Source organism: Camelus dromedarius, chromosome 18 (genome assembly GCF_036321535.1).
Source record: "Camelus dromedarius isolate mCamDro1 chromosome 18, mCamDro1.pat, whole genome shotgun sequence".
Lineage (NCBI taxonomy): Eukaryota > Metazoa > Chordata > Mammalia > Artiodactyla > Camelidae > Camelus > Camelus dromedarius.
In genome coordinates, this window is record NC_087453.1 from 25,926,876 (window position 1) to 25,947,679 (window position 20,804).

The following is a 20,804-nucleotide window of genomic DNA, read 5'->3' on the forward strand; positions in this document are numbered from 1 at the left end:
GGGAAGCCCAGCGGCAGTGTCGCAAAAACGTCGCGAAGGCGTCCGTTCTTGGCGGCTCCAGGCCACCTGTACAATAAGCGGAGAGTGCTGGGGCTGGTAAACTAGTATGGAAGCGGCCGAGGTCCTCCGAGCTTGCGGGGACTCGATGGCGAAGCGGCTCGCCGGTGCCCCGGGCTGCTGAGCTCTCGCCGCCTGCGACCCCGTGGCGCGGCCGCAGGGCCATGCTGGCCTCGCGGGTGGCGCGCGCCTCGTGGGGGGCCCTGCGCGGTGCCGCGTGGGCGCCGGGGGTGCGGCCGGGCAAAGGGCGCACCCGCTGGGCCCTGCTGCCTCCCGCGCCCGGCTGCCTGGGCTGCTTGGCGGAGCGCTGGTGGCTGCGCCCGGCCGCGCTCGGCCTGCGGCTGCCTGGCGCCGGCCGGCGGGCCCACTGCTCGGGCGGGGGGAAGACGGCCCCCGAGCCCGCGGCCGGAAAGGACGCCGCCGCCGAGGCCCGGAGTGGCCGGTGGGGCCCGGCGAGCGCCGCCAGTCTGGTACGTACGGAGCAGGATGACTCTGGGTCGGGGTCGTCGGCTCTGGGGGACTCCGTCCTGCACGCGGATTAAGGGCTCTGGCAAGTCTTGGTCGGATACTTCCGTTTCAGAAGTTTTAAACCGTTCCCTGAAGAGAAGTTACGGGCAGGTGTTTCGGTCGCGGTGAATTTCAGGGGTACCAACCGGGTCCTCCTTCAGTTTCGGTGGCCAAGTTAGAAGTCTCTCTCCTGCCCTCTATCCGCACCCGTAGCTGGACTGCCTCTGGATATTGCACTGGTAAAAATAGCCTTCGCTCTTCTTATTGAAAGCCCATGTTTGTATTTTCTGAAGCGAATCCCCAATGTTTAGGGCAAGTCTGGGAATTTTCAGAAAGGTATACAGCCTTTTTGTATGCGCACGTTTGATTACGTCTCAGTTGACCTTTGGTAACTCTATATATGAAGGATAACTAAATAGTTTAGGTCGTAGTTTTGATCCTCTAATCTCTAATTATAGAAAAAGATTAAAACTCTTCCTGAAGAAACGGCAAGAAATATGGTTCCGCTTACCTGTTGAAATACTGACCAAGCAGAAGACATCGGAGCATGAGTGTGGGAGAGCTTTTGATGTCATGTTAGCAAGACTCATGCAATTATTACATCTTCAATTGTTATGTCTTCAGGGGGCCCCTGTGCTGCTTTCATCAGTTGTACAGCATGGGTCGAGGTGGCCACATCCTGGCAGGGGTCTCAGCTCCCTTAATAGCTAAAGCATTTTGGGGTTTGAATGCTGGATGCTTTGAGGTTGCCATATCCTGGCTGAAGTCCTTCCCAGAACTGCAGTAGTTGTTCGAGTATGCCACAGGTTATCTGGTTGGGTAATCTGAGATTAGCTCTCTTAATTTTAATGTAGAAATGTTTACAAAGTTAATGATTAGAAATTAATGAGCTACTTTATTTTAACTGAAATATAGAGCTAAAAAGAATCCCTTTCGCTGTTCCAATTGCATTGTCTGGTTTATTCATCAAATGAGATGACCTGGCTGTTTGCAGCTATGTCTTTAATTTTGCCCCATGGCTGTCTCTGGGATTAGTTTTGGGCTTGTTTATTCTAACCATTTGCTATATTTTTCCTTTTTCTCAATCATGAACTCCCCCCCCCCCCCCCAGTGAGTTGCTGGGTCAGTATTTGACTTAGTCTGTGCTGCAATATGGTCAGCAGACTTACCTTTTCCCTCTGAACTCTGAAACTCTTTGACCTTTGAACTTGAGCTTGGAATATGTTCTAAGAATGGTGCCATTTAATTGATATAATGTGGTTTACTGTCCTTGAGTAGAGGTTTGGTGATTGTTTCCTGGAGAATTTGAATTTTTCTGTAGCTTTCACTGGTAGTCTTCTGTTACCTGACCCCAATAACCCCGTTATCACTCCAAGCTGAGATGAACATTTCTTGCTGGGTTTTACTTGTAAACACAAACTTAGTATCTTTAGGGAACTTCCTTTTCTTGCAAAATGGTTCAAAGTATTTTAAAAAGAGGTATTTAGAAGTGGAAACTGTCACTTTTTTAGAAAGTCAACATTAAGGTTCAGGCAAATTGGTTACTGATTAAGAAAGAGGTTAAGTAGGGTTAGTCTTGTGAGAACATAGCCCCATGGGGTAGAGTTGGCAGTCTTGACTCACTGGAGGAAAAAATCCAGGTTTATGGAACATTTTCTTGGCATTTCTAGGCCCCGTATTGTGCAGTGTGTCTTAGTTATGCTAGGCTGAGGCTTTTTATAAAGTTGAAATATCCTCTCATGAAACAGATTTTGTTTGGCAAGGAAGGAACATTCTTCAGAGCAGCTGCCAAGGTGCCATTTTGTTAGTGCCAACATCAAACACCTTGGCTCCAGATGAAGTTTCAAGAAATCATAAAGCTCCCAAAGGGGAGCTGTGAGAGCCCTCAGCCTTTACTTGGGGATCTTAACCTTTCTGTGGCTATTTCTAACAGATTTACAGAATTTCTCTATTTCCTTAGAGTCTCAATCCCCATTCCTTGTTCCATTTTCTTCCAGCAATTCTCCAGTTTAGTGATGAGGTTATGAAGTTAAATTTTTTTCCCTTCATTCGTGTCACCATACACTGTGTATGACATGTAGGTACATGTAGAGAAGTGAGAGGAAGTTATCTGCAGTAAATGTTTTTCAGCCACAATGCCCATGGTTGATAATTTGGCTTTTTTCTGAAACTTTCTAGACTGTTTATCTACTTGAAGTATAAGATCTTCCTGAAATTTCATTTTAAAAGCAGTATATTTTTAGTTTTGAATTCTAATGGTGAAGTCATGCGTTAAAGGCTTGAGTTACATGGTTGTTAAGACTTGTTTATTCCTTCCTTCTTTAGGAAGAAAACCTATACATAGTAGACTCTTTAGTCTGTGTTTGGCTACGTGGCATTTCTTCATCTTCTGCATTCTTGACAGTTTTAGAGAAATGTCTAAAAAAAGATGGATTTTAAAACTCAATTTAAAGTACTAAATTTAAAGTTTATGTAGCTTCTAACCTTAAAGTTTATGAAGTATATTTTTCCAATGTATATGGTTATTTAAAATGTGAATTTACAGTGTTTAATTTAAATTTTGTTGTCTTTGTGTTTCAGTATGAAAACCCATGGACAATCCCAAATATGTTGTCAATGACGAGAATTGGCTTGGCCCCAGTTTTGGGCTATTTGATTATTGAAGAAGATTTTAATATTGCACTAGGAGTTTTTGCTTTAGCTGGGCTAACTGATTTGGTAAGTTGTAAAGGCACTCCCCCATTTTGCTCCCCTTCCAAATCCCAGGTTCTCTACTACACTGAAATAACATGGCCTTAGTCTGCCTTTTTAGGGGAAGGAAATCTTCAAGATGAATTTCAGCTAGTACGTTGTGTAAGGGCTTGTCTTTAGCATCTATGGGGGACTCTTATTCTTTTTATGATCTGAAGATGGAAGTGGAGGTTGTAGGGGGTCATAGGAGAAGGAGCTTTTTACTTGTGGTTTTTAACTTTATCATAAAAGAAAAAGCCTTAGAAATTCTCAGAAAGCCAGGTACTTACTGTAGGGATAGAAATAAAGGACAGATGTGACACCATTTTTTTTTACTTGTGTAATAGAAATACCCTGATCTGCAGTAACGGTTGATTGCACTAGTGGAGAGAGAAACAGTGGACAGTTGTGACCAGGAAGCTTCTAGAAGCCAGATGTCTGTTCAGATTTATGCTGGCAGGAGGCCATAGGCACCCCACAGATTAAGTCCCTGGTCCCTGCTCTGCACCCTTCTGACCACCTTGCAGAAGACCCTGCCCTGGGTGAGCATTAGGCATTCTCCCTTCTTCCACTCTCCTAGCAGATGGACAGAGGAGAAAAAGCGCCTGCATACTACTGTGTCGGTTTGGGGGAAGGAAGAGATTTATTCAGGTTATCTCAAACTAGAACTTGGAAAATAATTTTCTAACAGAAGGCTGCACTGTGGTGTCATGTTGCGTAGGCTTTGGTGGACTGGCCAGTCATCATCATGGATAACATTATTTGTATTTATCAGCCACCCTTGCATGAAGAATTTGAAATAGCTTACAGAACTGCATGTCCTGCAAAAACACAATTGAAGGCAGTGGGGGAAAGGTACAGGGAAAGTGTTAAATCAGGACAAAAGCATGTAGAAGGAGATACTGTGGGTCTATATTGTAGATCCTTGTACAAGGCTGGTCTGAGATCCAAGTGAGCACCCAGACAGGCAGTAATGACTTGGTACCTCTTTAAACTGTTGTATATTTGTTTGCCCAATATTTAGTGAGAATAAAGAGAAACTAGTTTTCTATTAATGAAAGTTGTATTGCATCTTTCTTTGCAACATCACCTATTCCCTTTGAGGTTCATAGAAACAAAATTCCACCTGCCCAGTAGGGCTACTGAGCAGTATAGAATTAACTGAAGATTTTGCAGGATAAACAGCGGAGGACATTTGCATTGTTATATGGTATTTCCAGACACCCATCAAAATACAGTCTCTTGAGACCGAAACCGCTACCACTTCTTTCTTTCCAGAGTTTAGCTCCTGTTTGTCACAACTTCTCCCCATTCTTACAGTCTCTCCTTTTTTCCTGGGCTTTTATCTCTGAAGCGTGGAGGCCTCTACTTATTAATCTGGGCTCCAAGTCAAAGTCCATTATACTGATAATGGAATTTTTTTTTTCTGTAACAGACAAGATTTTTTTCAGTTACTGGATTTGCTCTTTTTTGGTTTGTACGGTTTTTTTTGGTTGCCACATGAGATTGCAATATTCACTGAATGGAAGAGGCCTCATTTACACTTTTCTAAATACACAAAGCAGTGTGTGTGGAAGCCTGAGTTAACTGGCACTGTGTTACATTTACTCCAGGGAGGTGTTGATGCCTCTGGAACAGCTGCTGGAAGATGGCTGGACTCACGGAGCGTTTAAGCAGGGGAGTGACAAGGCCTGATTTCTGTTGTATGTGGAGATGGGTTATAGGAAGGCATAAGTAGAAGTTGGCTGGTTAGAAGGCTTACAGTAGTCCAGAGGAGTGGGTTGAGAATGTGTTTTGAAGATAGAGTTGATATGTTAATGGATTGCCTACGCTGGGTGAGAGAGGGGAATTAAATATGAGTGCTAGGGTGTTACTTTTGTTTGTTTTCAACAAACAGGTGCATGGAGGTTAACATCTTTTGTGATGGTCAACACTCAGGGTAGGTCAGGGTTGCAAAAAGAGTTGTTGTGCTGGTCCACATAGAGATAACAGTTGGGTAGTTGAATGCAGTAGTTCGAGATTGGAGGAAGTCATGGTTAGAGGTAGATGTAAGAGTTACCCTCATATGGATGGTGAAGTCTGGCTGCAGTAAAAGAAGAGTCAGAGTCAGAGAAAAGAGCAATATATGGAGCAGTAGAGAGGAGCCAATAGAGGACACTGAGAAGAAACACTGAGAAAGGAAGAAAATTAGGCAATAAGGTGTCCCGAAGTCAAGTGAAGAAAGTATTTCAGTTATGTTGAGGTCAAGTAAGGTGAAAACATAGAATTCATTGGTGACCTTTATGAGTCCATCTCTCCAGGGTGGGACAGTCAGGGTGGGTTGGCGAGCATATGTGAAGTGGTGATGACAGTAGCTGTCACTGAGGAAGTTCTGCTTCATAGGGGAAGAGAAATAGAGTCAAGAAAGGGTAGTTTTTAAAGAGAGATGTACTGGGGAAATTTTTGTTGTTAATTAACTAATTAATTACATGACTGGGCAGGATAAGGGATTGGTGATGCAGGGGGGTGGGGAAGGAGGGAGGCAACTCACAGAAGGTGTGAGGGCCTGGGATCAGGGACCAGGGTGGGCAGAGAGGATGTGAATGGATGCTGGTAGGTGGTGGATTTGGAGGTGGGAATATGAGGGAGTGCTGACAATCCATTTCTGTTTTTCAAGAAAATATAGACATGGTCATGAACTAGAGAGAGAGGCTTTAGGAGGGATGGAGTCAGTTTGAGGTAAGAGCAGACAGTGTGAAAAGGGAAGGTAAACACAGTTAGCGGGTGTAGGTTTGCCAGGCAGTATTGGGTGCCCTGGGGAGATTTGTGGTCATGAAAGAAAGTGAGATCGGTCACCCCATTTATGTGTTTTTCTTGATCAATGTTCAGCTGCTCTGGTGCAGGCCTGGACGGCATGATAGTTGTATTTAAGCAGGGGTGAGGGAGAGTAGAAGAGGGAGTTATAGAGGTTTATAAAGAAGAGGTGATGTTGGTGACCTTGGAATCTAATGTGGTTAGAGGAACAGTGAGGACGAGAGGGTGGTGATGGTGAAAAAAATGGGAGGTTCCCTGAGATCAAAAACTGAACTGACACCTGAATCTCCCAAGGCCCTAACTCCCAGCTCTAGGCACTTTCTGTTAGACAGCGTTACCTCCAGTGTACTTAAGAAAGTAGATTTTTTCAGTAGAGGTGGTGATAGCTAGTAACTGCTTCTTTTGAGGATTTTCCAAGTGCTGAGTGCTGAACAAGTATTAATCACATTATATACTGAAACAACCAGCCCTTTGAAGTGGATAGCACTCTCTGTTTTACAGATGAGGAAACTGAGGCGTAGGCCAAATAACTTGCCCAAAGTCGCACGGTGAGTGAGTGAGTGGGAGAGCCAGTTCCTGAACCACAGTAGCCACTGGCCTGGACTCCTGCTGTCTCTAATTCTTTGGAATACTTGAGATACAGAGGACTGATTTATCCTTTACAATGTAGCGTGTTAAATTATGTCTAAATTAATTTAATCTTTTTCCATGGAAATAGGACTAGAAAATTCAAACATTTGTTGAAGCTTGACATTAAATAAAATAAGTAAAAGCCAGGTAGGGGCTTGGAAAACCAGAAAATATCTGCCTTGTCTAATAGGCAATACTTGGTTTCAGTCCATTTTGTGGCCCCCGGGTGGCCAGATCTTCCCATTTCTCAAGTGAGCCTGGAGATCTGGATTTTTTGAGGTAAGACTTTAAATATTTAAATGTTGGCAACTAACTTATGTTTTAAAAATCTCTGGGCAGGTCAGACAAAATCAGCCTTCAGGCCCCTTTGGCGCACTGGCCACCAAGTACGACCTTGGAAACAAATACAGTTTGTCTCCAAGAATAGTGAATAAGTAATTTTCATATCAAAAATTTTAAGTAGGCCAGGTACAGAGGATTGAATTTTTTACTTAAATACAGGTCATGCAAATACAGTCAGACATGGAATTAACAGTGGCACTAAAGAAAAAATACTGAAAAATAATAACAGTTAAAATTTAGGGAGTTGGATCTCATTATAGAAAAGTAGGTAGAATGAAGGTTAGAAAGTCTCGCAGTTAAAGGTAGTCCTTGCAAGTCAAAGCAGCTGTTTTGGCTGTAGTGCAATAGCCCAAGGCTCAAGAGGGGGCTCCGAGTCCGTGCTCTGTTGGTCATGCTTTCTTTGAGTTTTATTTGGGTTCTACACGTCTCTAAATTTGTGTCTGGGTTCATTTCATAAGGGGCATTGTGAAAACATTGTGAAATAGCTGAAGGCCTTGGGAAAGAAAAGTACTGTAGAAAAGTGAAATTACTTTCTGAGCAGTTGGTAATTTAAAGCTAAACCAGTAAAACGAAGGTTTGGGGGTAAGAAACAGAAGAGGTTATATCTACGTTTTAAGAAAGTATAGTTGTTGTTCTGGTGTCTCTTAACCTTCAAGATATCTACTCTGTACCTATTATGACATTTATTAAAAAAAAAAAACTTCTATTTTCAGTTGGATGGATTTATTGCTCGAAACTGGGCCAGTCAAAAATCAGCTTTGGGAAGTGCTCTTGATCCACTTGCTGATAAAATACTTATCAGTATCTTATATGTTAGCTTGACCTATGCAGATCTTATCCCAGGTAAGAGCGCCGCCATGCGTACTCTTAAGTAGCACAGGGAAGAATGCCATTAGTCAGCTTAGGATTTTTCTTGATTGAGAGACAAGTAATTTTTGTTCCAAAAATATGTTTTTCGAGTTTACACTGTTTCCCTAATTTTAAACCATTGAACTGTTTTACTTGCCAAACTGTTTGTTTTACTTTAGAATTTATATCCTTTTATACTAGTAGTAATCATTGTTTTCTTAGCAAAATTGTTCAAAGTTAAAAATGAGCAAATATTTCACAGTACCAACTCATGCTAGCCTAGAATCTTTAGACACTGTATAATATTCTTAGTGCCTAGCATTCTAAAAAGCACTTTAAAGTTTTCCTAAGTCTAGTATTTATTAATTACAACTTAATCATAAATGAGAGCTCTGAAATCCTAATGATGTCTGTAAAATTCCACATTATTGTTATTACTACGTAGACACTATTACACAATTCCAAATTATCCACGTAGTTTATATGTTGACTATTCTTTGTAACAAAATTTTATGGTCTTTTGTATTTTGCATGTGCTTTTCTAATTGTTCATGTTCTGCTTCTAGCTGTGTTTCTCAGTTTTTATCCTTTGGTTCAGATTAAACTGTTTCTAAGAGTTAGAATCAGAGAACAAAGAAGCTGCCACATGGTCCTTCGATAGCACGCCGTCACTGACATCTGGTCGGAAGAAGTGTAGTGGCATTTCAGTCTAGGGCAGTCTCCTCAATCGAGAGATTCTTTTTTCTCCTCTACCTTTAGGCTTTTACATCTATGTACCAAATTTAAAAATGAATTATACTTTATTTATGTGCTGCTTTGAAAGTCTGACTTAGGGTGTGTATATGGGTTGGGGTGTGTATATGAGCAGGGGTATGCTGTAAATAATACAGATAATTTGTAGGAAAAAAGAACCTAAGGAGCATTCCATTCAAAATTAACTGATTGTGTGTGTGTGTGTGTGTATTTTCGTGCCTCCCATTTTTCAGAGTTACTTCGTATTTTGTTGGAATGTTTTACCAAGTTTGGCCAGGTACGTCTATGTTGAACATAGAAATTGTTTCCAGGTTGTGGTATGAGGGGTCATGTTGGTACAGCTTGTGTAGGTTGCCTTCCAAGCAGAGACTTCCCTTCGTTCTCATTCATTATCATTTTCTCTCTTCTCTGTTGGGTCTGTTTTTCCAGGCTCCTGTGGCTTCCTTGCTAGGGTCCTCCTTTTGGTGATGCGGAATCTCCAGTTGTTTTCCTGTGCTAGGCTGCAGCGTGGCAGCCAGGTTTATAGAGGTCTCCAGTGTCCTTATTCTGTCCTCCATACTTGACTGAGATTTGAGCGTAATTCTCCTTTACAGGTTATTTTCACTCAGAATTTAAGACCCTGTTCTATATATAGACTTCCAGATTCCATCCTGCTATTGAGAAGTCTCATGCCATTCTAATGCCTTTTTGTTTATATGTGATTATGTATTGTAGTAGAAGGCTTTTAAGATTTTTTTACATTATTCCCAGTTGATGGTTGAAAAAATTCTGTCTTAAAATTAATTTTCTCACTGCTTCTACGGACACCCAGTTATCCCAGCACTTTTTATGAAAAGTCTGTACTTTCCAGACACTGCCATGTGCATAGATATTCCTGGGTCCATTTTGGGTTGTGTAGTTCATTCCCCATTGATTTGTCTATCTTTGCACCAGTACCATCCCTAATTATGATTACTTTGCTGAAAGTTTTGATATTTGATGGAGCAATTTCCTCCACCTTGATATTCTTACCTATTTGCATTTGTCTGTAAATTTTAGAATCAGCTTTTCAGGTTCCCCAGAAAAAGCTTTTAGGATTTTATTGAGATTGCATTGAATTTACAGCTTTATTTAGAAGAAGTGATCAAAGCACCAACTTTGAGCTTTGTCAAACTTCTCTGATTTGTTTACTGCTCCATTAAATCTTGCTTTTTTATTTCTATATCCTTCTTCAGTTTTTCTCTGCTGTTCTTTTTCTAAATTCTTTAGATCAGTCCTGTCTGGTAGAAACATAATGGGAACCATAGATCTAATTTGACTTTGTCTAGCAGTCATATTCAGAGCAAAAAAGAAACAAGTGAAATTTTTTCATGTTGTGTGTGTGTGGTTGCCCTCCCGTTACAGTGGGGACAGAGTGCTGGGAGCATGCACTGCCTGAGCCACCCACCCAGATTTTAAAAATATATTTTATTTAACCCACTAGATCAAAAATATTGTCATCTCATTATATAGTCGATGAAAAACCATTAATGAGATTTTTTTCGTACTCTGTCTTCAAAAGCCAGTGTGCAGTTGCACTTACAGCCTTTCTTAATTCAGACCAGCCACATTTCTGGTGCTCTGTCTTTACATGTGGCTCGTGGCTCTTGTATTGAACAGCACAGCTGTAGATGGATGTTTAACTCACTCCTCTGCTTTTCTTCTTTCAAGTTTGCATTTAAGGCTATACATTGTCTTCTAAGTATCTCTTTCATGGTATCTCATATGTTGGTGTTAGTGTTCTTGTCATTATCAAGTTCAAAGCAATCTGTTTCCATTACGATTTTTCTTTGGCCTCTGGTACTAATAAAAGTTTTTTCTTTTCCTTTCCTTTTCTTTCTTTTCATTCTTTCACTGGGGATTGAACCCAGGACCTTGTGCATGCTAAGTGTGCGTTCTACCACCTCCCCAAGTTTATTTCTTAATTTGTGGGGCTTTCTAGGTGTCTTTAACGTGCTCTGTGATTTTAGCCCTTCAGCCCAGGATACAGTCAAGTTTTATAAACACTTCATGTGTGTCTCAAATGAATGTGAGTTCTGCAGTCATTGGGTCTGATGGTCTACATACGTCCATTTGGTCAAGTTTTTAATCCTGATGTTTAACTCTACTTCTTTACTGACGTATTTTTTACATTTAGTCTGCTTTTCTGTCAGTTACTGAGAGAGTAAATTTGCCTACTGTGTGTCTAGTTTTCCACTATTTTCCTTTGTAGCTCCGATTTTTGCTTTGTGTCTTTTGGAGTCATGCTATTAAGTGCATATAAATTAGAATTGTTGTATCTTCTTGGTGAATTGAATGTTTTATTTTGAAGTCACTCTCTATGTCTCTAGAAATGATTTTTGCCTTGAAGCCTCTTTTGTTGAACATTACTTGTAGCTACACTAGTTTACTTTTGGTCAGTGTTTGCATGATGGCTAAATCTTTTAACTCTCAACTTGACCACATCTTTATATTTTAGATATGTCTTATAAATAACGTATAGATAGGTTTTCTTTATTTTATCCAGTCTAAAAATATTTTATCTTTCAACTGAAACATTTAACCCATTTACCATGATTATTAATTTTGTGTAGCAGTCCTTCATTTTATTTTGTGTTTTATATGCCCCGTATGTTTTGTTCTACTTTTATCTGCATTTTTATTATTTTATCAGTTTTTCCTGTACCAGTTGGAAAGTTTTACACTCTCAACATTTAGCTATTCTCAAAATTATAATTCATTTTACCTTATCAAAGTTTAATGTTCACAGATCTTTACATTTGGCCTTCTGTATCTGCAGGTTCTGCATCCACAGATTCAATCAACCTCAGATTGAAAATATTTTTTAAAAATCCAGGAAGTTCCAAGAAAACTTTGCTGCACACTGGAATCTGTTTACATAGCACTTACATTGTGTTAGGTATTAAGTAATCTAGAGGTGCTTTAAAGTGTATGGGAGGGTGTGCCTAGGTTATATACAAATTCTACACCATTTTATATAAGGGATTTGAGCATCTGTGGATTTTGGTCATCCCCGGGGGAAGCAGGGTGGTTCCTGGAACCAGCCCGCTGTGGATACCCAGGGACGGCTGTGCTCCTTGTGGACACTGGAAGGGCCTGACAATACTTTAGCTCCCTTCCTTCTTTCCTCAGTTTAGATTATTATCATACTTTAATTTTATATGTTTTTTTCAACCCAAATGATACTATTATTTATAATCAGTGTTCATTTAGATGAATCTTTATACTTACTTTTTTGTTTTATGTTTGATATATTTCAGACCTTCCACCTGGAATCATTTTCCTTTTGTCTAAAGTATATTATTTTGCCTTTATGTGTGTGTGTGTGTGTGTGTGTGTGTGTGTGTGGACATTTAAGTTCTGCTCTCATTCTTTAACAAGCATTAGCCTGATACTTTTTTAGCATCTTGTAGGCTTTCACTTTCAAGATTTTTTTAAATGTTCTTACGTAGCCTAGCCCTTCAGTCTGAAAACTTACGCTTCAGTTCTGAAGATCTCACGCTATGTTCTCTTCTTTCTGAAAACTCTTTTTATGCTCTCCGGGAGATTTCCCCAACTTTGTCATTTACCCTTTCTGTTGACATTTTTACTGCCATCGTTTTTAATTTCCAAGAGCTCTTGTTCTATGTGTTCTTTAAAACACATGTGTATATGTATATATATCTTTTTCTTATTTCATAGATGAGTGTCGTCATTTCAGGCTATCTTCTGTTTATCTGTTTCTATGTGTGTGTGTAAGTAAGTTTTTTTTAACTCCTATATTGTATCAATTTCTAATTTCCTTTTTTTTTTCTGTTTTAGTCTCTCTTTCATGATGGAGACTTTGCTAAAATGTCTGATAATTCTTGGCTGCTCACTTACATTTAATTGGGGCCTGAGATGTTAATTGGGTGCACTGTAGGCATTGGTGGAATTCTTTTCAATGCAATAATGATGCTATTGATAGTAATCACTTCTGCTATATAAAAGTGAATGATTTTATTATTTCCCTTTAACACTAATAAAGTTTGCCCATGATGTACCTACTTGTTGCAGAAACTATATTTCAGACAGAGTTAACAAATAGGAAAACCTTGGAGGATTCCCTGCCACATTTTACATCCCCATTAACACACTGTCATACTATGATAGACAAAATGAAAGCTGCTTTAGCCCTAGAATAAAAGGGAAGGGAAGGTCAGGGGAGAAAGCAGGAACATTAGAAGATTGAAGAGCCAGGGGACTGGATAAAATCCACCCCCACCCCCAGCCCCACCCCCCAAAATCTAAGTAAGAGCCTGTATGTATACAGGCTGTCAGTTGGCAAAGGCCTTAAGGATCACCTGGTACAGCTTGGTCCCGGTCTGGCTGCTCTTGTGAACCCCTAGGGAGCTTTCATCTGTGCTTTTACAAAGCTCTCCCAAGGTGATTCTGTGATGAGTAGTCAGTTTGAGGAACCCTTGATTTTGTAATCAGCCCTTTCCTCCCCCAGGCTGTTACAAATGGTAAACGGAGTCCGGAGAGCATTCCTGGCAGTACTGCTGACTACCTGGTGACCTCGGCCAGGTTAGATAATCTGCCTGAGGCTTGTCTTCTGTTTGGCTTAATGGGGATAATGATGGTTCACCTTTCATGGAGCTGATATGTAAATTAAACGTCATTGTATGTATAAAATACATAAACAGTGCCAGATGCTCAATAAATGGTAATTTTGGTAGTCAGTAGAACTAGAACCCGAGGCTTTGCAGTGTATTGAATTGCCTCTGCTCTTCTGCAGAAACCTCTAATTTAGGATTAAATTATATTCTTTGTCCCCCTGTGGTGATGAACTGCAGTAGCAGGTGTTTATTTTCTTCTGATGCTGTGTTTACTATGTATAATTTGCATGAGTTTGCTGCATTTTAAAATCTGATTGTTACTTGATTTTGTCAGCTGGTTGTTACTATAAAAAAGTTTGGTTTATGGGCACAGAAATCCTCCTAAAAATCATGGCTTGCTTGCTTTGCTGCTTGGCTCATATAGTCTTCTGTGTCTTCTGTGTGCTCCAGATGCCATGACTTGAGTGGATAAGCATTTTCTCTTTGGAATAGTCTTGTCAGTGAGTTCTAGGCCAAGGATTAACACTTACATCATAGCCATGACCAGAGATTTAAATTCTTAAATCTGTAATTAATTAGTGAGGTTTTTTTCTTAATTTGCTGAACCAATAGAATGTCAAAATTGAAGAGGACTATAGGTATAGCTTTGAAAGTAATTCAGAAAGAGCTGTTTGAAAATATTATGGAAGGGATGTGCATGATTCTATTTTAGTAATTGAAACAATTTAAGGGTTAGCCTCAAGATTTTTCCTTTTCTTAAAATAATTTTTTTTAATAAAAATGTGACATGTCCATGGTTAAAACATCCTGAAACGTGGAAGGATGTAAAGTGAAACAAGACCTCTGCCCTCCCATTCTCATTCACAAGGGAAAAGGATTTCCTTGGGTGTCTGTTTTAAATGTCCTTCTGCTGGCTCCGGGGCCATGCTGTAGAATCTTAGGAACAGTGAGAAAGCTGTCAACAAGTTGAATTCATGTTTAATTAGAATTCACTGAATGAATGATCAGAAGAAAAACCAGCAACTGCCTGGATAGGAACTGGCCAGACAAAAATGAAAATGTTTTTTCTCCAAAAGTGGTGCATATAATGCAAATTTTACTGTTCATAAAGTGATCTAGTATGCAGAAGCAAGCAAAGTTCCGGAGACACCACAGTGGTTGAGTCCCAACACCCTTTCCAACGTCGTTACTGTCTCATTCCATGTAATTATAGTGAGCATGGTGATCTTTTCCAAACTCCCAGAGCTGGAGAGTGACAAACGAAATAGTGGGGGCTGCATAGAGCTGACACCGATAACTGCAATTTTAAAACATATGCAAGGAAAAAAAAATACAAAAAGAGGTGAGAGGATCAACATTCTCACAGGCATAGACTTTAAAAGCCATAGTCTGTCTTTGAGCTTGCTTTGAAGACAGGTTAAAGAACATAAAAATCAGCAGTTCACCATAAGGACCCTAAACAGGCGTCAGTAAGTGTTTCTTATACAATTTTTGCTTTGTGAAATACCAGTTTATGGTAAGGCTTCATTGTGAGTATAATGTCTTAATTTTCAAACTCCCAATCAAAATCATTTTGTATTTGATTTTCAGTTCCACTTACTTACATGATAATTTCAAGAGATGTAATGTTGATTGCTGCTGTGTTTTATGTCAGATATCGAACTCTTCCAACACCGGTGAGTTTGTTTCAAAAAAAATTATTATTTTAGTATTACTTATAACTTAATGCAAAAAAAAAACCTGCTATTATGTGCTGAATTTCACTTTATGGAAATAATTTAAGACAATCATTTTTTCAGTCCATTTACTAAGAATTTAAGAAAACAGACATAAGTATCATCTTGCTATTTGTATCACCTATTACGGTAATTGTTCAGTGAACAGATGGACAATCAACTTTTTAAAAGCGTTTTTTTAAGTCAGAATTATTTTAGCTTATCGCCCATAAAACTCAGGCCACCGTCCCTCGCAGCAAACTCTGTTAGGAGTGTTGTGTATAGACAAGCACCCTTCCTGCCTAATTTTGCTTTTACTGTGGATTATCTAGAACTGGGTTTTAAGATGACAGTTTTATGGTTATGGAGTGGTTTGTTTACATATTGTTCATTGGTTCTACAAATATTTGAACACAGAAGTATAGCATAGTTTACAGCCACCTCATGAGCATAACAACCTCATCTTTTTTGTTCCAGTTCAGTGAAAATGGCAGCATTTTATTGGTTTGGTTTTTAACCTATAAAGAAAATAGTGATAAGGGAGATTTGTTCAGTTTATTTAGTTTTAAAAAAAATAGTCAGACTTTATGATAGTTATTGTGTTAGAATTTTATAGGAATTGAGAAATAAATCTATAAATTTAAAAACCTATTTTCAGTACACTGTGTATGATTTTTTAAAGAATGTAGATGTTGAAGAAGATGCAGATAAAGGGTTTGTCTAGCATATAGCCAGGCATGTGCTGTGCACTCAGGAACTGTTGCATATAAGAACAAAATGTTTATTTTAAACTTGAACGTCACATTGAATAAACTTTATTTTTTTTGTCCTCTGCCAGCGCACACTGTCTAAGTACTTCAATCCTTGCTATGCCACTGCTAGGTTAAAACCAACCTTCATCAGCAAGGTAGGAGACACACAGTGTCCTTTCAAGTTATTATTCTCTTGTGGGTTTTTATTATAATGAATATAAACCTCGCTCTCGAGCAGCTGAGGAGAAGACGAATTTTCACACATTGACTACAGAGGAAAGAGAGTGGGGTCATTAACCCAATTCTTTTGTTCCCAGGCTTTCTGGACCTTTAGTATATATGTTGTGCTTTGTGTTGGTGGTCTGAGAACTTGCCTCTGAGTGAGGTATTAGGGCCACCATTTAGGGGAGGTGGAAATGTAGTTGCGTGTTGAGGGAGATGCAAAGAGATTATGAAGATTCCTTTCAGGTTTCACTACCCACCCCTCCCGGTAGTGAAAAGACCGTAAAATAAGGTCCTTTTATTTGCAAGATCGATTGTTCCTTGGAAAGGGACAGAAGGAAGTTTTATTCACTAATAAACCACTCCTGCTCTTAGTTGTCCATCCGTTTTCCCGAGCCCTCTTCAGGACAGTAACTGCGTGCCAGTCTCTGCACACAGAGGACAGTATGAATGCTGCTCAAGGCCCTTTTGTTTCACCAGCAGCCGTGATATGTTTGCCCTAATTATTCTTTTGCCCCATCCCTTGTGACAGAGGTGTGACAGGGTAGGGGTGCTGATTGTCTTCGGGACAGAGGAGTGATCATTCTTAACCCAGAGACTCTCTGCGGTGGGTTTTTACCTTCAAATATGGGTTGGTTACTTACTTCCTTACTTAACGCAACTTGTATTTGTATCAGTTCAGTGAGTGTTTTAAAGAGGTGCCAGGGACAGATGCCCCAACTCCTTGGTCTTGTAAGAAGCTCTCCAGACAATTTTCATTACTAATTTTTAAAGTGGAGTGGAATCCCTGTAATTTGGCTGCAGGCTGGACAATCAAGCGTAGGTGTGTCTCTGGGCACATCACCCACAGGCCCATCCGTCACGTGCTTCCCCAGCCCGCTTCTCACGATGAGTGCAGGGAGTCTGCAGTGTCTCCCTGGCTCTGTGTTCCTCCTCTCTGCCGTGCTGTCTTCCGGGGCGGGAGACCTACTCGTTTCCTCCGGAGAGCCTCTCTCGTGGAGATGAACGCATTTCAGTTTTCCAGTCTCGTAGGTTTGGCAAGCAGGCAAGTGAAGAGAGCAATGAATGAAGTGCGGGGAAGCCTGGGTCCTGGGTTTGGATCTGTAACCTGCTGTGACTGCAGGCAAGTCACTTAACTCATCCCCCTCTCACCTGTGAAGAGTAGGTTAATTATTTTCCTATGCACAGGGCTGTTGTACTGGGCAGCTGAGAAAAGGCAAAGAATTTGTGACATTGAATTGCTGTGGGGATTCGAGATGGTGCTATTTTCTGACGATTGCCCTTCCCCTCACTGTAAAGGGCAGCTGTGCGGACCTTCACCCCCCGTGTGAATGCCGGCGTCACTGGCAAGGCCATTACAACATCAGGCACGCTGCGCGTGCGCTGTGTCACACTGCATGGGTTATATGCCTTTCTTGTGTGAGCCTGAAGCAGGATCAGGTTGGCACTGTTCATTTATGACTTTTTTTTTTTAAGGTAAACACAGCAGTCCAGTTAATCTTGGTGGCAGCTTCTTTGGCAGCTCCGGTTTTCAATTATGCTGACAGCATTTATCTTCAGATCCTGTGGTAAGCTAAATTTAGAATTACTCTTGAAAATGTCAACAAAATGGCTTATTGTGACAGTCCGAAAATTGCTTTGTTCTTAAACATGTTTATTAAGCACTGACTGGGTAAAACTGTGGGCTATATTTTGTGATTGATATTGTTGTTAAGAAGCTTACTATCAAGTATAGGATGTAGAAGTTCTATTATAGGTGCTTTCATGGAAGTTAGAAAGGATGAGAGGTACAGATAATGTATTGGGGCTTCGAAGAATGGAAAAATCCTTCCAGGTAGGAAGCAGAGGGGAAGCTTCAGAGAAGAAGTGGCATTTGTGACATGAGGTCTGTCTAGGTGGAGAGAGACAGGGGAGGCCACGGTGGTGAAGGACAGACCTGGGCAGGGTCAGCCGTGTGGGGAGGGGAGGGGAAGTGCATCCGGCCTGTGAAGGGGGCAGACAGGGGGAGAAACTTGCAGAAAGGAGTTTGAGTTTTACTTTGTTAAGCTTATGCGTAGCCTTGAAAATGTGCCACAGTTAAAAGTTTTCGGAGTTGGATTGTGCCGCACTGACGTTGAAGCACTGTATTTTACTCCTTTTAACTTTGCAAAGGTAATTAAAACCTTTTTGCTTGATGCAGTCTGAGCCAGAAAATGGTTGGTTAACCAAAGTCAGTTAAGCTAAAACTTTAAAAATGATACACACGCGAAACGTTTTATTTTCTAAAACACGTAATTGAACATTCTTTCTGGCTCGTCCTCGCCTCCAGGTGTAGGCCTGGGGCCTTTCCCTTGACTGTAGGCTCCTCAGTGGGAGTTTCTCTTTCTTGAAAACACTGCGTCTGTAATACAACCTCTCTGACGCTCATGTTCTGCCTCCTTTAAAGTGATAGAGGAATGTAAGACATTTACGAAGCAGTACAAGTACAGGACTTTCTAGAGTTTTTTACCATTTTCTCCAGTATTTTAACAATTGCATTGTCTACCTTCTTTGACAGTATTTTTTAGCAACTTGCCTTGTTATCAAGCCTTTCCAAAGCCTCCAGCTTGGTTCTCAGAAGTAGCAACTCTCCCACCCGTATGTTTCATTAAGTTTATATGTGATTTTAGGACATCAAACTGGCATGAACAGGTTTGCAACCAAACAGAAATAGAGTCTTGACGGTCCTGCAGCCCACCTGGTGGGGGCAGAGGCGCCTGCGTGCCCCAGAAAGCAGCCCATTAGCTGTGAGCACTCAGCAGGCGCGAGCATCTCTCGTGTCATTTGAAAGAGAACCTGATGAATCTGGCAGTTCCCTTAACGGAAAATCAGTAAAGAAAGCTGCAGGGTATTTTAAGTGACTCAGATACTAGAATTCCCAGGATCTGCAAGAAGTAGCACTAATGCTCTCAGCAGCATGGAGCCGTGGGATGAGCCCAAGGGCTCTCGAGTTGAAACCAAGCTGGACTCAGTTCTCAGGCCCTGAGCAAGCTCTCTGGGGCACTGTTTCCTCTGTGAGAGGAGGTTGCTCTGAAAATAAAATTACCTAGAATAATGTCTGGGTAAAAATGACCATTGCTGTTGTTAGACATTAAATTTTACTCCTTTCCTTCCATAAAAGGTGTTTTACCGCTTTCACCACAGCTGCATCAGCTTACAGTTATTATCATTACGGTCGGAAAACTGTTCAGGTGATAAAGGGCAGATGAAAGCCATCCGTCATCGTTAGCAAGGAAGCAGGATACATTTTCGGCAGCAGGGCCAGTGGAAATCTCCAGGAGTTTCCTTATTTTGGTGTTCAGCTTGAAAAAGGACTTGTCAGAACAAACCATGTCGTCAGAATTTAATGTGCATTGAAAATAAGCTTGATCATGGGTATAAGCAGAATTTCCAATGTATTTTTAAATACAAATAAAACTATAGAATTTTTTATCTTAGGTCTCTTGATTAATTTATAAGGTTGCAATTATTCCAGTTATTGTCAGCCATTTTTTTTACTCCATTAAAAAAATAATCCAGAGCATAGAAACAGAGGAGTTGCCACTTCTCTTTAATAGAATTTAGATGGCTCACAAAGCCCTCAGGAATTTGTTGGGTTTAAATATACATCCTATATAACTTGGCTACATAGTTTTATGTTTGATTTTTAGATCTGTGTACACATTAACAGTGTATGTGGTTAATATTTGATTGTTTAGGATAATGACAGAATACAGGTAGCTTAGTTGTGGATGAAGTAAATTTGTAAAGAGATTTAAAATGCAATAAGTTTTGAAAATAATAAGATCAAAATAGAAGGTACTGAAGTTCATGTTTAGTGTTCTTCCAACCTCTCAGGTGCCTAACAGTTTATGCATCAGGATAATAAGTGACAAAGGCAGCTGGAAAATGAAAGCATGTCTGTCACGCTAGCCATCCACGAGGCAGTGAGTTCCATCATGCCTTCCCACTGTATTTCTAACATAACAGTGTTTGTATCATACGGGAACCTGTACTCATATGTTATGTAAATAATATGAAACTGTGTATTTTTCAAAGTTTTTTTTTTTAAACTCTGGGGAATCTTGTTAAGATGTTAAAGGAATAAAAGAGTTGGAAAAAAGTGTACCTTCAACTTGGGTTGTCTGTATAGTATCCTGTGGCCCTCTGCTGTTGTGTAAGTTTTCAAAGTCCATTCAGATACATCATTTGCACTTACATTGTGAAAATAACTCATTTGGGACCATCTGATTTAAAAGACCTGTTCTTGCTGCACTGTCATGTTCAGGAGAATGGGAGATGCAGGAGGAGGGAACAGGAAGACAGTGGTTGTGCTGGTTGCTTCCTCTTAACAGTGGAGACCTACTGCCACTCATTGTCCTGGGTTCTGACCCAAATGTAATATGAAATCACACAGTGAGACGGTCTAAACGTAGCCTGTTGAGCTGTATTAATGTGGGAGGTGATAAGCAAAATTCATGCCTCTTGGTTGTGGCATCCTTGGGTCGGTGTGCCTCCCTGTTGCCTGCTGGTCCTGGCTTCCTTATTCCCAGATTAGCCCTCACCATTGGCTTGGCAAATACGGACTCTGCTACTGAATCCAGCGGAAGGGGGTGAGACGGAAGAGAAGGGTGGCCTGGGAGGCAGTGAGGCTCAAGGTGGAAGAACCACCGCTGGCCTGACCACTCAAGAGGCACATTGAGCACATCTCAGCACTAGCACAGCATGAGCACACCAAATGATGTTCAAAAAAAGGAAAACCTGAAATAAAGAAGGGGAGAAATCAGAATTTTGTGTTTCGTTATGCTCACTTATGGTCTAGTGTTGATACTGTTTGGACCGACTTATCGGTTGGATCCATA

General features: G+C 40.7%; 1 protein-coding gene across 2 annotated transcripts; it reads left to right on the forward strand.

The window, feature by feature from the left end:
• The first annotated feature begins 1 nt into the window (after nucleotide 1).
• CRLS1 (cardiolipin synthase 1) lies at nucleotides 2–20,077 on the forward strand. 2 transcript variants are annotated; one of them, XM_010994488.3, is made up of 7 exons: nucleotides 2–527; nucleotides 3,145–3,282; nucleotides 7,773–7,902; nucleotides 14,847–14,932; nucleotides 15,810–15,878; nucleotides 17,422–17,513; nucleotides 19,085–20,077. In XM_010994488.3, the coding sequence occupies exons 1-7, from the start codon at nucleotides 222–224 to the stop codon at nucleotides 19,170–19,172; spliced, it is 909 nt and encodes a 302-aa protein (XP_010992790.3). In that variant the 5' UTR covers nucleotides 2–221; the 3' UTR covers nucleotides 19,173–20,077. The 2 variants fall into 2 exon arrangements, with proteins under 2 accessions (XP_010992790.3, XP_031290088.1); XM_031434228.2 differs by lacking the exon at nucleotides 2–527 and adding an exon at nucleotides 555–803.
• Nucleotides 20,078–20,804: the final 727 nt, after the last annotated feature.